At 36.0% G+C, this 19,620-nt stretch overlaps 1 protein-coding gene across 9 annotated transcripts in view; it reads right to left on the bottom strand.

The window, feature by feature from the left end:
• Nucleotides 1-2,881: 2,881 nt before the first annotated feature.
• Ube3a (ubiquitin protein ligase E3A) overlaps nt 2,882-19,620 on the bottom strand; it is a 75,602-nt gene continuing 58,863 nt past the window's right edge. For all 9 annotated transcript variants that reach the window (XM_042697483.1, XM_042697477.1, XM_042697482.1 and 6 more), the window contains 7 exons: nt 16,061-16,205; nt 14,463-14,668; nt 13,703-13,867; nt 13,297-13,452; nt 13,125-13,198; nt 5,909-6,052; nt 2,882-4,971 (listed from right to left, as the gene is read on the bottom strand). In XM_042697483.1, the coding sequence (XP_042553417.1) occupies nt 4,851-4,971; nt 5,909-6,052; nt 13,125-13,198; nt 13,297-13,452; nt 13,703-13,867; nt 14,463-14,668; nt 16,061-16,205 (1,011 nt within the window). In that variant the 3' untranslated portion in view covers nt 2,882-4,850. The remainder of the gene's footprint in view (nt 4,972-5,908; nt 6,053-13,124; nt 13,199-13,296; nt 13,453-13,702; nt 13,868-14,462; nt 14,669-16,060; nt 16,206-19,620) is intronic.

Here is a 19,620-nt window from a genome sequence, read left to right as displayed (position 1 = left end):
AAAGGAGATAACCAAGAGAAATGAAAACTTAGGTCCACATAAAAACTTGTACACAAATTTTCATGATTGTAGTATTCATAATAGCCAAGAAGCAGAAACAACACAAGTATCCACCAACCAAATGGATAAACAAAAAATACAGGATATCAATACAATGACAGTATTCAGCCACAAAAGAAACAAAGTACCAATACATGCTACAACACAGATGCACTTTGAAAACATTACTCTAAGGGGGAGGGAGATACAAAAGGCCACATATTATGATTCCATTGATAGGAAATATCCAAAATAAGCAAATCCATGAGCAGAAAGTAGATGAGTAGTTCTCAGGGGCTGGGGGGTAAGAACAGGCAGTCACTGCTATGGGTACAGAGGTTTTTTTTTTTGTTGTTGTTTTTGTTTTTTTTTACAGTGATGAAAATGCTCTGGAACTATATAATGATGACAACTGCACAATTCTGTGAACATACTAAGAACCACAAATTTTACACTTCCAAAAAGGGTGGTTTTATGCACGAGAATTCTATCTTAAAGATGAGGGGAGCACTCCTCTTCCATTTGGAGGTGGATGAGAGGTCAACTCTTGCAAAATAAATCTTTAGCGAACACATTCCCAATCTCTCAATAATTTTCTCTTATTTAACTGGCAAAAATTTTGGGAGAACCCATCTCTATCTTCAGGATGTCTTGCAAGATGTTGCCTAGTGTCTGGATCTCACTCCACTGAATCCTGACAGCCAGTGATAAGGTAGGATTGGGTGTAATTCAAGCCACGGACATGGCAAGGCCAGGAATGAAACCTGGAGTCCTCTGACTCTCAGGGCTTGCCCCCTCCACCACTCTGTACTTTCTGTTCCCCATCCCAGCCCATTTCCTGTGGTTTCTTTGGGGGCTGGAGGAGAGTTAGGATAAGTATTCAAAGTCCTACTGAGCTAAAACCTACAACTCTTCATTTGCACATTTTTGGCAATGGGGAAAATGGCTCATTTTAGATAGGTGTAGGCACAGCCCTTAATTCATCTGGCTGTGTTAACTCAGGCAAGGTCCGTGACCTCCTGTCATATCGCAGTGCAGATGCTCTGAGAGATCACCTGTACGAGGTGCCTGGTGTGCACTGAAGTTAGCTCCCTTGAGAACCTAAATTAGAAGTGCAAGAGAAAGGCTAACGTGACCGTCCCGCAGCACCGCGGGACCCTGGCTCACAGTGCTTTATGCAGCACAGCCTTCTTGAAAATTTGGCAATATCCCAAGTGTCAAATCTCCACTCCCACCTCCCCTGGGGAGGAGGGCGAGCAGCCGCTGCAGGCGGCTCCAGGGCACAGCAGAAGCGCAGACTGGACAAAGTTGCACAAAATGGTGCTCCCAAGGCACCCCCCCCCCCCCCCCCCGCAGGCCTCAGGGTCTCTGCTACTGATTGACCAATCCACACGCTGAGTAACAGCCAGTCACTCCAAGGAGCCACCGCCTCAAGGAGGCAGATCCTTAACCACTAGATCTCCAAGTAGCTTTAAATCGGGGTGGGAAAGGCTGTGTTTAGTGAGAGGTCAGGCAGCTTCATTAGACATGCCGGGGCATCTTCCATCGTTACAGCAGAGGGCTGAGAAGTTACTAAAGTGAGGAAGAATGATTGACAGCGACAGAGGCAGACCGAAGAGCGCTGGTGAAGTTCAGGCAAGGCCTTTTAAGTAAAATCTGGATGAGCTGGGATGGAAATGGGGCAGACGGAAAAGAGCAGCCCGGGTTCAGAGCTGTCAAGGTTCAAAGCCAAGAATTTAGATTTTGGCAATTAGGAAGTTAGGAATGTGCTTCGGTAATCAATTTTAAGTGAAACAGTATTGGATTAGAGGACTCTCCCACAGTGAAATCTAGCCTACATGTACGCCCAAACCCTCTTGTTAGGATTAACAAGTGTCAATACAAGAACAGGGAAGGGAGAAAAAGCAGGGACTCTATGCTTAGAAATCTTTTCCCCAGATCGCTTCACACTGACATGGTAAAAGCAAGCCAAGTAAAAGAGGCAGCAATTGGAAGCGGGTTTTTTTTTTGTTTGTTTGTTTTGGGTTTTTTTGGCTCTTTGGTGGTCTGAGGGAAGAAAGGGCGATTATGGGCAGTCCTAGGTGAAGGGAAGGCTGATGGATAGAAAAACTATTTTTGAGGTAAGCAGGTAAAGGGACCTAGATTACTGTGATTTAAGAAGGTACTTGCTCTGACAGCTTATATGAATCATTGAGAAAACTCTCAACAGGGACTTGAAACCTCAGCCTTACCAGGCTCCTACTGAAATGGGGTGATAGGGCCCAGTCCAACCATTTGTCCTTTCTAGTAAACACCTGGCTCAATTCTGAATGAGTGATATAGAAGTGCTCTGCTTGAAGCCTCATTCTCAGGTTTCTTTATTTCAGTGTACCTACATAGAAATGTGTCTGAAAATAAAGCTAAAGAAATCCAAATTGGACTTTATCACATGACCACAGGCCAGAAAAGCAATAAACACGGTCTGGACAGCCAGGTCACCTGCTCCCAAGTTTGTGGCAGCAGGCTATATTTTTGTTGTATGTGTGAGTGCTCTACAATTCTAAAAGGTAAGAAATTACATTTAAGAAAATCACATTTTATAATTAGGGAACTATTTTATAGTTCAATTCTCCCTCTGCCCTGGAGATAATTGGCCAATTCAAAGAGAAGCAAAGCAGCTAAGAAAACAGCCTCCCGCAACCAGCAGTGCTTTTATAACCGACCATGTGGGTGGGGAAGGGAGAGTAGCTGTCACAGTCGGAATCTGTTTTGGTCTTCCTTAAGATTCTATTCACTGGCATTCTAGTAAGTCATAATAAGTAATATGATGCAGTAACTGATCACTGAGGAGCGATTTTTTTCTCCACAAAGAAAAAAAAAAAGGTTTAGGGTGGATTTATTTTGGACACCTTGCTAAATCTGTTGATGTGACTTTTAACTGATAACCTATACTTATAATGGAATTTGAGAATTTACCAACACGAGTTTCTTCATGAACTGATTATATAGAATATCCCCAGCACATTTTACTCCTTACGTTCATAATACTAAGCAGCACAGTGGATGAGAGGCTCTTTTAAATGATTGAGAGCTCCTTGTATTATAATGTATATACCATCAGTATTCTGAAAGTTGGCCCAGAAAAACCCCATGTTACCTTATCACATCACAATATGAAAAGCATTATTTTCTTTTTCCATTATAGTGAAAAATAAATGCCACTGTTTTATTAGCATCACAGTACATTGACAGTTGTATTTCAATTACTAAAAGAATTAAAATAATCCTGAAAGACATCCTTTTTCCCCCTCCAATGATCTGAAAGCTGTATTTTTCATGCCAATTTCAAACAAATTCTCAGGCTGATCTGCAGTACTCTGTTTAATCATCAAGGCACAAGCTCAGCACATTAGCTGTAGCCTGTAGTAAAATGATATATCAATGTCTCTCCTTAGTTAAAAATACATAATCCTTTTATTTTATAATGCAAAAGAAAAAAAAAAGAAATTAACATCACAGACATAGAAGACTAGGAACAGGGAAACCACTACCTTAAATATCCAGTAATTTAAACCTATTTGTTCTTTCCTGTAGTACATGAAAGTAATCTTTTAACAGTACTTTTGAAAGCAAAATTTAATCTTTGGGGATATACAATGTAATTCTGAGGAGTAAAACTTCCATTCCCTTCCAGGCCTACTGACTCGTATGACTAAGTAGCGCCAGGCACGGCAGCCACCCTTCCTGTTAGGCTGCAACACTGATCGCGTGCCTTCACAACGTAGTCGATTAAACGAGGTGATGGCGGCATGAAGGGGAGGCGCTGGATTGTCTAGCTAGAATCTAGGTAATAAGTAATTAATAAAGTTTAAGTGCACTTTCACATGCTTTTTATAACGAACAACGAGCTTCCTAACTTTGTTGCAACAGGTTTGACTACCATATCATTTGGCCAAATGCACTTTCCCCAGTAAACTTAAAACAAGAACAGTAACCGGAAAAAAAAAAAAAATCCCTGTCCTTCCATAGTCTAAGAAAAAGGATTGGCTACTGAAACAGTTCATTGCAAGACACATGAAGACAACGTACTGTGGCAGGAGTTGCTTTTTAATTTGTTGTGCTGTTACTAAAGTTCTGAGGGTTGTAGTTCGAACAGTCTAAGTTCTCCCATCTTTATTGATTTTCAAGATTTTGCACAGAAAACTCTTTTAGGGGGGCTAGAACAGCAGTACTTGCATCACACTGTTTCCAAGACTTCAAGTTTCAAAAGCAAAAATCATTAGGGGGGGAAAAAACAGAAAAAAAAAAAAAAAAAACACACAAAAAAAACCAGTTCCTGATTTGAGTTAGATACAGGGACAAAAAAAAAAAAAAAAAAAAAAGCACATACTTGCAGGTTACATGGTCTACAAATGATGGCAATGGTTTTCTTGGGAGAGTAGTTTTGTTGGTATATATATTTAAATACTCAAAAAGGCTCAACCTCAAGCAGTAATAAACACAAGCAAAAGTGATTTAACCCTTAAAATAAATATTCAGAAAAACCTCTCTGTACATACAAGTGAAAGAATATGTAACACTTTCACACAAAAAATAATTATAATAATAATAAAGGATTTGTTCATCTGTGCAGCTGAAATCTGCTGTTCCAGCCCACATGTCCCCAAATGAAGAAGGGAGGCAGACACGGATGACTACTGTGGCTCACTATCTTACAGCCTTTTTACTGTGACACTACCACCACCAAACGTATCCCTCAGTATATTTATTAAATTTTTAAACTTTTTCTCTTTTTTTTTCTTCCTTTTGTGTTTTTTGTTTTGATTTTTGTTTTACAGCATGCCAAATCCTTTGGCATATGTGATGGCCTTCAACAATCTCTCTTTAAGTTTTTCTTTGCTTGAATACTCCGGAAGTAAAAGGACATTAAAGCAAGTGTGAGATGTAGGTAACCTAAATAGAGAAAAGAGGGAAAAACAGGAAAATAGTAAGTCATGGGAAATATGCTCAATATTAAATGTTCCTACTTTTAGATGGAGTATATATGGTTAGGATGGTTTGCAACGAAGCACTATACATACAGCAAGTCATAAACAAGAATCACGCTGTCTTTATCCTATAACTAATACTATGAAATGATGATGATGATGATGATGATTGCGATGACGGCATATTACCTCCACTGAGCTATCACTCCATAGCAGTTATCATTTTAGGTTTTTAATCCTTGTAGTTTATGTAACTAAGTCTTCCCACAACAGACATACAGACTCTTTAAAATTGAAATCACTGAGAACTAACCTATTTGGGAAAACTATTCAAACCTGATTTTAGATTTCCAAGTCTGTGTTCTTTAATGTTTATTAGCTATTGCTGGAAATCTGACGGGGAAAATGATTTCCTAACAAATATACATTTATGTTAGTACTATCATGAGTTAAGTCTGTACATTTAAAGCACAAAATATGCAACTGCTGGTGGTACAATATATTAGCTCTCCCACGTACAAAGGTACACAATGAGATAATAAAATTAAATACCAAAATTATATTCATAGAGGGTTATAGAATAATCTCATGCTGAACTGACAATCTCCTAAACCTCAATTTAAACCATTCTAAATGGATTTCCACATAATTAGTCTTTCCAATGAACAAAACTGTTAAAAAAGAATCATACTAATTTGTAAATCAGGGCCATAATTTTAATTTGTCACTTTAAAGGACTTCTTTAACAATACTAGCCAAATATTCTCTGAACTAATGCTTGATGTGAATTGTATTTTAAAATAAAACCAAAAGGGTGCCCAGAAGCTACAAAGAAAGCTCATATGTGAGTGACATGGAATGCCAAGTTTTCAGTAGTTATGGAATCAAAACTCAGTAATTACCTTTCTGTGTCTGGGCCATTTTTGGCTATAATCATCTTTAATTTTCCTAGTCCTCCTACAGGCGCTCTGTCGGTGCCTGTTGTGAACTGCAAGAAGAGTCTTTTCTGTTCATCTGAAAATGAATGAACAATTTCCCAGAACTCCCTAGAGAGAAAAGACAGAATTCTGATTTTAATTTGGCATTCACTAGTATTAGCACTAATATAAGCTTACAGTATAAATACTAGGAGACAACTTTAAAGTTAATTTTTAGGACTAAAGAGTCAAGTGATGAGTCAGTAATTCTATGGCAAATTTATCTTAGGAAAACCAACCCAAATATATAAAACATTTTCTTCACACTATTTACAAGACTGAAAAAAGGTAAGCCCTCACAATAAGAAATGACAATATAATCATAGTATAATCACAATAGGTAGTCAGTAACAATAAAACTCATCTACAACTGAAAAACACTAAGAAGGTTGTCAAAATTAACTGCAGATGTTGCCTTGCTCCCTCAATTTTCCTGCAATCTATTCATTCTTTACCTTAGTTAGTGGGAGGTGATACAGATTAATAACAAGCCAACCAATATTTTGTAGCAATAAAAAGTACAAAAATTTTATAGGGGGGGCTGGGAAGGTGGCTCAGTGGTAGAGCGCTTGCCTTGCATGCCTGAGGCCCTGGGTTCGATTCCTCAGCACCACATGAGCAAAAAGAAAAAAGCTGGAAGTGGCACTGTGGCTCTAGTGGTAGAGCGCTAGCCTTGAGCTGAAGAGCTGAGGGACAGCGCGCAGGCCCAGAATTCAGGCCCCATGACCGGACCCAAAAAAAAAAGAAAACAAACCCAAAAAAATTTTTTATAGGAATGAAAACATATAAAATAGTATGTACTGTGTGTAGTAGGAGAGAATGATTTTGGCATTTATCATCATGTGAAGCTATCTGAAGAGAAAGTCCTGGCTTCCTAAAAGCTATGTAATAATCTGATGCCATTCTGTCCCAAGAAGCAAAATGCAATCTCATGCTTATTTAAATAATTAGCCATCTATAAAAATAATATATACATGAATCCACAGCTAAAAATTTAAGATTTTATATACAAATAAGTTTCATTTTAGTATTCATCTGACAAGTTCTTTCCAAAATCACAGAAGAGAATGTCACATTTCACAAATCATTAACTGGAATTCTGGAGTTTTATATTGCGCTTTCATACTACTTTTATGACCAAGATGCTGGCGTTTTTAGTTCTGTGATGTCATGTTTCACCAGCTTGATAAGCTTTCCTGGCTTTCACTAATCTTTTGATACTATTTTGTCACTGCTCCTGCAAACTTACTACTCACCTAGAAGACACAACAAGGACACACACTGCGACAGAAACCAGGACGTGGAACTTGTGGAAGCCACCTCTCAGGAAGGACAAGAATCAGAGCTGCTATTGCCATTCCTTTTGGAAGACTGGCAAGAGAAAGTAAGCTTACTGCCCTCTCTCGGGCTAAAGCTGCACCACAGTGGATGCGAACACAGCATCCTCACACTGTACACAGAGAGCCACAGGCACCAGAGGAAGGAGAAAAACCCGAATGCACTGGCCAATGAGTGATGATCACAAGTCTGGGCTGGACATATTATTAAAAAGCTATTTCTTTGGCTTTTATTTTAAAACATGTTCAACCTACATAATGAAAACAATTGCTGAATAAAATTCATCTCTTCCTGTATTAAGTGCTACATAAAAAGTATTAGAGGAAGCTTCCACACACAGCAGCACCCGAGTCACATCTGTCCTCCTCCTATCTCAGCAACTTGCCCACATCCACAGAGAGAGAACACTAACAGCACCCCAGATTTACAGTCAGGGATCAGTGGGGCCAGAACCAGCCAAGATGTCCCCTGAACGTAGTTTCTGGACACCAATGGATGAAAGTGGCTAGAAAAGGATCTTTTACAAAACAAGATGAAGCTGAAGAATCAGCAGGCACTGTGTCACCTAAGTAAGAACCGTATACCTAAAGAATTCTTGTATCTCAGCAACAGAAGATCACTGAAGACACCCAAACCCGTCTCTACTTGCCTATGAGATCTAGTAATAGCAAGTGAATAAGAAAGCAAAGTCTTAAAATTCAAATAAAGGTGTTATGAAAAAAAGTCTTGCCAAGTAACAGAGAAAATTTCTAACAGAGAAAATTCCAAGAGAAAAAAATAACACAAAACATGCAAATGTCACATTCCAAATTGAAAGTACAATAACAGGTATGAAAGAACTATTAATATCAAGACATAAAAATTCAGGGCTGGGAAGGTGGCTCAGTGGTAGAGCGCTTGCCTTGCATGCATGAGGCCCTGGGTTCGATTCCTCAGCACCACATAAGCAGAAAAAAAAGCCGGAAGTGGCACTCTGGCTCAAGTGGTAGAGCGCTAGCCTTGAGCTGAAGAGCTGAGGGACAGTGCCCAGGCCCAGAGTTCAGGCTCCATGACCAGACCAAAAAAAAAAAGATATAAAAATTCAGAAATAAAGAACAAATATACTCATATATAAAGTGACCAAAGGATAAATTAATACAACTAAAATTTCTACTAAAGATAAAGAACCTAAAAACATAAAAAGGAAAGAAAAGTTAAAAAGTAAAGATCAACATAGAGGACTTGGTTTGGTTGGTAACTGTAACCTCAGTTATTCAAGATGTCAGGAAGACTGAAATTCGAGGCCAGTTAAGGAAACCAAGCCAACAAACATAAATAAAGAGAGACATCATCTCAAGTCAAGCATAGGCTTGACTTGTAATCCCTGCTAAGTGGGAGGCATAAAGTAGGAAGATAGAAGCTGTCACTGGAACCTCAATCCATAAGGTATGTCAGGACTCTGCACGCTGAAACTAAACAGCATGACTCCCGCTAATGCAAAACAAAAAACAAACAAATCCTAAACAGGACCCCAAGTCTGTGGATTTAGCAGGCAAAATGTTCAGGATACAATGCAAACGTCACTTGTCATACCAAGAACAAGGAAAAGTCACAAGACAGAAAGAAAAATCATCTGACGCCAACACAGATGAATAAGATCTTGGAATTATCTGACAATGGTTTTGATGCTGTCATCAGAAAAATGATCTGACAAGCTAGTACAAGCTCTGTTTCAGAAACAATAGGCACTCTCGGCAATAATAATAATAATAATAGAAGTCACAACAGAAAAGAGCCAAATGGAAATTATAAACATGTAGAATGAAGATGACAAGAGACAGAAATCTGAACAAGAGAAACAATACACTGAAAAGTGAACCAAGCATTTAGGTACATGCAGAACAGTAATAAATGACTCACCAATCCTCATCTTTTCAGGCCCAAAAAGAAAAGAATAGGGCTTAAAGAATATGTGAAGAAAGAATGGCTGAGAATTCTCCTTGTTTGGTAAAAGACACAAACCAAAGCTTAGGCTGAACAAACCCTAAATAGCATACATGAAACCAATCTTCAGCGAGAGGAAAAAATGGCTTTAACAAAGGAAAATTAAAAGAATCTAACATTAGTCAATGTTCCATTGAAGATCAAGGGAAATGATTAAAAATGAGTTTCAACACTTTACACAAAGTAGTGTTAACATCCATGAATAATGCTGTTACATGTATATTATCTGTAATATACACAAAAGAAAACTATACAAGGCAAAAAACACAAAAAAACAAATTAACAGATAATTCTTAAAACTGTTTAGTAAGTAATCCATGGAAGAACAATGTAAACAAGGAGCCACGAAGATTAAAGAAACAGACTACAAATGAGAAAATTGCAAAAGGAAGTTCTAACATATCCATAACAACCTCAAATGCTAATGCCTTAATGTACGAATTGAAGGGTAGAGACTAAAAGAATGGCTGAAAAACAATAGCCCAACTATATGCTGTTTACATGAAACTGAGTTCAAATACAGCAACACAGGTTAAAAGTAATGAGAAAAATATGCAATTACTAATCTTAAAAACAGTAACGATTATATGATATGCAGAACAAGTAAAATTACAAGGAATGAGATCTTGATAAAAGAACTAATCCATCAAGACTAAATAATTTTTAAATGGGTAAGGACCAAATAGCAGAGCCAACAGAGATAGAGACAAATCCCAGAAATCAATCCAATATGCCCAAATGATTTCTGATAGGAGAAAAATGACAAGGAAGCAAGAACAGAAGTATATCTACAACACATGAAAAGAACTATCAGAACTTAGAGAAAATCAACTGCAAATTTACCTACATCCACCAAAACTTAAAGTCACCCAGGCTTTTTCTTTTTTCTCTCTGTAAAACTTCACAAACTAATCTTGATACTTCTATAGAAATAGCCAAATCAATGTGGGAGGACTTACAGCATTTGATTTAAACAGAGAATATTTAAATCAAATTCTGATTTCTGACAGAAGAGAAAAATATTTACCAACAGAGGAGAACGAGAACAAAAGAAAGACATACAGAAGCTGATTTTTCAACAGAAGTCCAAGGGCAATTCAGCAGAAAAAGAAAAGCTGCCTGGAAGAGTATATTCACCAAATGGTTACACAGAGTACATCTTAAAAGGGAAGATGGAGGAGACAATTTAAAAAGAGGGCACACACCAATAAACACATACTCAACATCATTACTCAAGAGAACAAGAGAAATGCAAATTAAAAGTTCAAGAGTTATCATTTTACACTCAATAGGATGACTAAAGTTGAAGAATATTACTACCAAATCCTGAAGATGTTTAACAACGGGAACTCACATTGCTGGTAAAATGGTATGGCTGCATTACAAATCATTCTTGCAGTATGATAAAATTATTAAATAGTTAAATATAACCACCCCAAACTTCTACTCTTTACACATTTATTCAAGAGAAAAAAGCTTCACATTAAGACTACATACCATTTTATCCATAATAAACCAAGCCCCCAAATAATCTATCTAGTTGCCCACCAGCAGGATAATGGATAAACACATAGTGTATACTCATCTACTTTACCACTACTCTGCCAAAACCCAATGAATACATTAATGTAATAACATGAACTTGAAAAGCATATACTGTGTGACTTCATTATAGGAAAGCCAAGAACAAGTCTAATGTGGACAGCAATCCAAACAGTGGTTGCCTGTGGGGGATGGAGACTGACTGTGGAGACACAGAACTCTGTGGGAGTTTATCTGGACTGAGGATGTGTTCTAAGGGCATCCTTTTCTAAATTCTACACTGTCCAGTTAAGTTCTGCTCTGCTTACTGTACTCAAATTTCACTCCATACAACATCAATTCCGTCATTACTATCAAGACCAAATTTGGTAACACATAAAGAACATTAGTATATGGAAAATTAGTAAATAACGAGGAACATTCAGGTATAATATAGTTTGATAGGTGTATTTACATATATGTTAGACCATATTTATGTACCTGAAATGATGAGAAACCAACAAGTTGATGACTACTGCAGGTAATACTCAAGAAGCACTAATTGGTAGTAATAAGGAATTACAATAGCATAATTACTGTAGTCTTTGATGAGTTACTAGATCCAGGCAATCACAATCCATGATAAAAAGTCACTAAAAAACCTAGTCAGGGGCTGGGAAGGTGGCTCAGTGGTAGAGTGCTTGCCTTGCGTGCATGAGGCCCTGGGTCCAATTCCTCAGCACCACGTAAGCAGAAAAAGCCGGAAGTAGTGCTGTGGCTCAAGTGGTAGAGCACTAGCCTTGAGCTGAAGAGCTGAGGGACAGCGCCCAGGCCCAGAGTTCAGGCCCCATGACCAACAACAACAACAAAACTAGTCAAAAATGTCTAAGTAGAAAGAAACATAAACTAAAACCTGTGAAATACTTGGTTGGAAACTAAATAAATATCTGAACCAAGCCACTGAAATAGATAAGTTAAAAAAATGAATTTCTTTCTACCTTGCACCCCAAAAAGATAAGGGGGATGACTTGTAAAAATGTGAGTAGTCAAGAAAAAAATCCAAACTTTTACAGCTACTGAAAAACACAAAAACTTCCTTATACATCTTGTTTTTATGAATTCAGAACACATGAAATAAATACTAATGGAGATACTTTCTTGTCATTTAATTCCTAGTATTACAACCACTATTTAGGGCTTTGACTTCTTATCATCTGTAGATACTAGTGATGTATTCATCATATTTCTACTGATGAAATCAATAAGTTGAATCATTCAAAAAGGCTTTTATCAACTCTAAGCTGCTATACCGCTGTCATTTCACACAGTATTTGTCCTTAAAATAATGTATGCACACATGCTCTTCAAGGGCACAATTAAGTAAAATAATGTTGCTATAAAAGCTAATGATTTCAATTTCAAAGAGAATTTCTCCATAACAAATGATACAAGATATTTCTATTTTCAAGGAAGCATTAAGATACCACTTTCATCATAACTTTGTTAAATGTACTATCAGTAGTGTTGAAAATACTTCTGATATGACTTTTGACCAACGTGGGGCTCTTTTTTAATCACTATGTTTGTTATCTCAAACATTTTATGAATAACCTTTGGAACTGAGTTAATAGTAATATAATAGTTGCGAAGAGTAAATACGTTTACAAAAATGGAGAGAAGCGACTAACAGAAAGGGCAGTAACCTACAAACCATGATGAAAGAATCTTAACATATACCAGGGCAGTAAAAATAATAACATGAAAGAATGCTTACTGCTGGACAGAGTTAACTCTCAAGCTTGCACTTCAAGGAGTTGTAAAGCAACAACCTTCCAAGAAGCCTCTTGTTTGAATGCTTTCTCTCCTCGCCCTGCCAGAGGGTGGCAAAAGAGCACCATGGTCCCTTACCAGCCTCAGTAGAGAACACGAAAGCCTACATCTTTCAGGACCAAATGGCACAGGACAGACAACATGGCGCTGGGAATACTAACTTTGGAATTGTTTGGAAATATTAGTAGATATACTTCTTGTCATATTACCTTGAGGATTAAGTTAAGGAAGCATTTCACATGTAAACAGGCTATCAAATTATTTATAGTCCAAATGCAGGAAATAACATGAGACTCACATAAAGTATTTCATTTATGAAAGAGACTACAAAAACTGACCATCATAAATATAGTCCTATTTTTACAAGTAAAATTGTGTAGAAGTAGCACCCAGAGACAAAGGACTGAAGCACAAGCACACACACTTCTTTGGTGAATCAAATCTTCCTTTTAAGAATTAAGCACCTCACCTAATCACAACAGAGTCCCTGGTATAGCCACCGTCATATTCTGTAGTTTCTTCTAGTGCCTGGAAATCTAGATTCTGCAAATTCAAGAAAATATGTCTTAACATCTTCTACACTACAGTATTACAAACAGTAAATCAATAACGTGATTACTTTGGAAGACGTTTGCACTTACCCGGCTTCCACATATAAGCAATTCAATTTCTTCTGGTCTGAATAAGTATTTTAAGGGAGATTCATTGGTTACCATATGAAAACCTCTACGAAAAGCCTTAAATTGTTTTTCTACTGATTTATTGAGAATGTAGTCAGAATAGAGATTGACAAATTCCTGTAGGAAACACAACCACAAGATCTACTTTTAAAATATGGTATGTAAATTTAAAAAAAAACAAGCTGTTTTTTTCCAAGGGAAAAACATTCAAGAATTATTTATATCCAAGATTTAGCCAACTGTAGCTTTACCATTTATATGAATTTTGTTTCTTGACATATTGTTCTTGGTTTGAACTATGTAAGGTACTTCTTTGAAGACTACTAACATGCATGCTTTGAAACCGTTAAAGTAACAATGATATTACCTTCCTGTTTTCATTTGTAATTGGAATTTTATCACCATTCTCCTTCAGATCATACATCATTGGGTTGCCAAAAAGATCTGTCTGTGATATCTGGAAAGTGATCATCATATCATCTTCTACATTCCCTTCATATTCCAACAAATCTTTTAAGCTCTGATATAGAACCTAAGAACCAAAATTGGAAAAGTGAGCTACCACAGAAGACTAAAACACAAGACATGCGTATTTCATTCTTCTTAGAATGTAAGCATAGACCGTATCTCTCCTGTCTGCTAATAGTTGGTAATAGCAAAGGAAGATTATCAGTCATGAGTTTTCATCAATATTGCAGCAGAGAAATCTCTGAAACCTTCCACCAGCAATTCAGTAACACATTTCACATGGTTAAAGATGAGATCCTCCACCGTGCCTCCATCTAGGCTACTGGGCAGGGTGGAGGATGGGAAATAGGCATACTAACTGTAGCTATCAAATAACCCAAGCAGCGCTGAGATCAGCTGGCAGATTCACTAAGTCTATTCAAAAGCAAATTATTTTAAAAATGCTTCTCCACAGAATTAAGTGATTGTTGGCAGGATCTATAAAAATTGTCCTTTTTTTTTTTTTTTTACTTAAGCTAGATTAAAATAATTATTATTTTACTGTGTATAAATACCAACAAGAATCCCAAACACAAACTCCAACACTTTTGTAGAAATTGCAATTCATCACTTAAATAAAAAAATCGAAGAGACTGAATACAAAACAATAATGAACTTACTGGGTGAGAGTCTCCCAAGTCTCGGAAAGTTCCTTTTTTCCCCATCAGCTTCCTGTAGACAACCATGGGAAAATGTACATCCAGTATACAGTTATTGTAAATAGCCAGACCCAGAACTATGCCAATCAGAGTAAACTGACCCTCCGTTTCAAAAGAGGATGGGTTAAACCAAAACAATTTTGTAGATTCATCATATGTGAACATACCTACAAGAAATAATTTTTAAAAATATATTACTTTTATATTTTATGATAAAGTAATGAACAATACAAATGTCAATTTGAAAGAATTCATGTCTACAACTTAAAATATAGTATATTAGAAAAGCTTTTTCTATTATAGTTAAATAATGCCTAAATATAATATCTGAATGTGGTTAAAAGTGTGAAATAGTATGTAATTTTAAGTTGCCAAAGTAATAAGCAGCTGTGGAAGAATTCTAGAAAGGAAAAAAAAAGTTTTTCATTAATTCAAGTAATGAATGGTTAATTTACATTCATACTTTATACACTCAATAGGTAAAAATACATGCATATATTTATTTTCTCTCAAATAGGGCAGTTTTGTGTCTTTGGCTTTCAATGAACACAATAAAATACAAAAACAGTTTTGATTAATAATAAGCACGACTATAGAATATAGCAAAATTAATCTCACCATAACAATATTTGTTTCATGAACCCAAAATGTTTGCTTCTGTTTCCACATGTACACACTCAAATAAAATGAATAACTACAAACAGTAACAGAAAGGTCAATTCGATATACATACAGCACTAAGAATCCACAGGCCCAACAGCTCAAACTCTTAACGTCTAGCAAGATGATATACATTATCCTATGCCATGAATCCTTGCAATGTGATAGCTAAGTTAAGCAGACTATCCAAAAGACTGTATCATTTCTTCCTGGCCTACTTTATCAGTAGGAAAAGGAATAAAAGCATACTTTGATTTTCACTTTCAGACTGACATATGTATGTGTCTTTCCCAAACTGTGTTCAAATAAAACTTTTTGGGAAACAAATATTATATGTGGAGTGAAAAATGGAGTCGCCCTCATTCATGTTATTGTTTGATTAGACTTATTATTGCTGTAATTGAGTGTGAACTCTGAGCCCAAATCAGACAAATGCTCTCCACTGAGCAACATGCTCTCTGCAAGAAATTTTATAGCAAATAAGCCTAATTTGATATGAGCCAGTGTTTCTGAACCTTAAGTACAATACACAGTAAGCCATTTCTCAACAGATATTTTCCAACTAATTTAGTTTCAGGAATACCATGAGCTGGGCAGCCATTTCAGACTATCAAGAGCAACAAAGGTCTTTCTATTTATAAAACAGAAAGCAAATATAAAGTATCACATTCTAAGATGTTCCAACTAAATTTACCAAAATGGTAATCTGATGTCATTAAAATATTTGGCTAAGTAACTTAAAGAAAAACTTGAGTAAGGGAGTAATACAGATCAGTCACAAAAAGAAAAAAATCTAGTTATATATGATTATGGATTATAGATAATCCATACCAAATTCTTTTGTTGCTCTTCATATTCTAAATTGAAAATGATAGAATACCATAATTATTTATATTTACCAATATCTGGATTGAAGATTTCCTCCACAACCAACTGAAAAAATTCTTTGGAAACACCACCCTCATCGACTCCTTGTTCTCCTTCAAATTCTACATACAACTGTTTCTTCAAGTCTGCAGGATTTTCCATAGCAATCATCTCTAGCTAGTAATTGGAAAGATAAATGTAGAGAGAAAATGTATGTCAATTTCAGAGTAAAAACAAGATAAAAATAAATGGAAACAAAATAAAAACAAGGAAAAATGCTAAGTAACAGAGAAGATTGTGACTTTTTTTCCAGATTAAAAAAGGAGACAAACTGCTATATTTTTTTTGTAATGAAACTGTAAAGACAAATTCAGTCTCACAGAAATGGGAAAATAGGATACAAAACAAGAATAAAAAATAGTTACTTTGCTGATTTGTTGTAAGATTAATATAGAGTAGAAAACTGGAATTGGATTTTCTGCGACTTTTTATATTAAAGGATACCAAAATGGGTAAGATAACAAAAGGTCTGTTGTTACAGACTGCTCTGATTTTAGCAAAAATAGTCGGGTGCAGGAACTTGACTTCAAAACTGCTCATCAGTAGTCCATTATGTTTATTAGATTAGCAAAATATACAGGATAAATAAGAAAGGAGTTCATGGTCTCTCACAATAGCATTAGTGTAAGTTACCACTTCTGATGGATTAGAATGTAGCTTATATCCGTATTTTCCTGAGAGTGAAACACCCTGGCTGATGTCCTTATTCTTCGCATCTATCAGGTGACAAACAAACCCTACTTAGTATTTCTTCAGATATGAATCTTTCACCAACTACATTTATATGCACAGAATAATGTAGTGGTGATTAACTTCAGTTAATTATGGGATTAATCATCAACACCAGAGTCTAATGTGAAGTATTTACTCTGTAATCTGTTTTACTTTGTAAGTTTAGAATTTGATAACAAAGCCTGATTACCCTTTTTTTTTTTTCTAAAATGCTTCCAACATTTGCTGGCTAACTTAAAAAGAAAGCTACTCTTCAAGATGTTTGTAATTATTCCAAATGTTATTTTACAAGCAGTTTTGGGCCACGCAAACCTCATTAGAATAAGTGTGTAATAGTAATTTCAGCCACATAAAAAACAAAAATCATGTTGCCCCTATATCCACTCATTCTCAAAATGCCAATAGATAGGCTAATACAATTAAAGGTTTGCAAACAGCAATGAGGAAAAATGAGATTGCATGCCACATAGTAAAAGAACTTACAGTTTTGTCAAAGTTTTGCTTTAATGAGATGTATAAATTGTGCACTAGGAAGCTATGTAACAACTGCTAGGGATGCGTGGCTAAAATTACTTCCTGGATATCTTTAACTTTAGGGTTCTATAGTTTTAGCCATGGAGGTTCTTAGCTTCAGCTTTAAAGAACATCTGTTGCTCAACAGTAGTCTCTAACATTTACAAATTCACTTTTAGGCTTTATCAAGAGACATTATTAAGGCCTATTATTTTTGAGACCACATTATGCTGTAGAAAGACTGAGTCTGAGAATAATCCTCACTTGTCTCACTGTCATTTAATTTTTAATTTTTTTGGTCAGTTGTGGGGCTTGAACTCTGAACCTGGGCACTGTCCCTCAGCTCTTCAGCTCAAGGAGAGCACTCTACTACTTGAGCCATAGTGCCACTTCCCGTTTTCTGAGTGGTTTATTTGAGGTAAGAGTCTCACAGACTTTGCTGCCCAGGCTGGCTTTGAACCTTGATCCTCATATCTCAACCTCCTGAGTAGCTAGGATTACAGGTGTGAGCCACCAGCACCTGGCTAATTTTTAACTTTTAAACCTTAGTAGGGAACTCAAATCTTACTTTCTAAACTGCAAAAAAAAAGCAGGTAATGCTCTTCATACTACAAGGATGTGAAAGCTTAAGAATATGAGGGGAAAAAGAGTTGTATGGAGCCGGCAATGATTAAGATCGAAATGTTCTTTTAGAGCAACTTTGTTCTTTGAACAATAGGGTCACAATTTTATGTCCAAAAAGGACATAAAATCTTGGAATCTAGTTTCAAGATTCCACAGTAAAATAAATGTAAACTTGAAAATAACCTCCACGGTTGGGAGGACAGGGGATTCTAATTAGAAACCTGTCGCATGCTAAGGAACATACAAAACTTTGAAGACTAAACTTCTAATTACTGTCTCAGCTCAAATTTGGTAACTCGGTAACCTCCTGTATTGCTATGTAGCCCATTTCTGTTTTTCTTCTCCCAGTTCTCAATTAGCTAGGTGTTGAAGTAGGTAAATGTTTATTTTTTGATTTCTATCACCAAGACAAACATGCTTATATCATATATTTAATTCCAAAGTGAAAAAATTGTATGATATTTAGACTACACGGCTATTGCTCCTCCCATTCTTATGGGATATGTAACTTTTCAGAAGATTTGGTAGAGATTTTCCCTGAGATTCAGATGTCATGTATTCTAGTATTAGCTTCACCTGAAATACATCACATAACACTCGAGACAAATTTATTTTCATTTTAAATAAGGTGATATATGTCTGTTCACTTCCATCAGTCTCTACACTGGGTGCCACAAGAATTTAATGCAATAGGGTCTGTATAGTCCCCATAAACATTTAACTTCACCTACTTTTGCATGCAATTAAACTGCATGCACAAGAAGCATCATAATACAGTATGAACTTGAAATGCATAATGAGCTTAAATGAATTCACTTCTGGAAGTCAATGCTTATCTGTACCAGTTTGCTATTATTATGATGATGATGATTCTAAAAGTTATGTGGGGTTTTTTTGGCTTGTGTAAAAGTCTAACCACCATGCCATCATTGAATAAACATTCTAGGAACAATATACAGAATTTATAAAATACTTTACAAAGAGCAACTTACTCCATTTCACAACAATCTTATGGAATAGTTATTATTAATCTCATTTTACAAATGGGGACTCTGAAGAAATGAAAATCTAAGATAAATTACTCAAGTCACAAACAAGAGATTGCTGGTCAAGGCTGCAGTCTCTGAAATACTTCACTGCCTCTTTATGATGACTAGTAATATTTTTTTTAAATTATCAGTAACTTTTCTTTTTATTTAGGCTTTCCATATTTTAACTGTTTATAGTGAATACATTATTATTTTGGGAATCATGATATGTTCAAATGCAAGTATTTAAAAAAATTGTGTAACTAACTTCTACAGATGAAAACTTCCAATTATCTATTTTAGAGTGGCACTCTCAGGTATACATAAGTGAGTCTATAAAATATCTGGATGATTTAAAGATACAAGGGTAGAGGGATGGAAGGAGGGAGAAAAATAAGGGAGGTGGTAACAAGTCAGACAAGAAATGTATTACTACCTTACTTATGTAATTGTAACCCCTCAGTACACATCACCCTAGCAATAAAATTAATATTAAAAAAGGGTTCTTGAGATTAAAAAAAAAGATACATGGGTAGCTTGTCCCTTTAAAAATATTTTTAAAATTGTAGCAACAAATACAGAACATAAAATTAAATAACTGAAAAAAATCCATTATTACATACAGGACTCCCTTT

This window comes from Dipodomys spectabilis, unplaced genomic scaffold (genome assembly GCF_019054845.1).
Source record: "Dipodomys spectabilis isolate Male_0828 unplaced genomic scaffold, ASM1905484v1 ptg000219l, whole genome shotgun sequence".
Classification (NCBI taxonomy): Eukaryota; Metazoa; Chordata; class Mammalia; order Rodentia; family Heteromyidae; genus Dipodomys; species Dipodomys spectabilis.
This window is presented reverse-complemented; position numbering and strand designations above follow the sequence as displayed.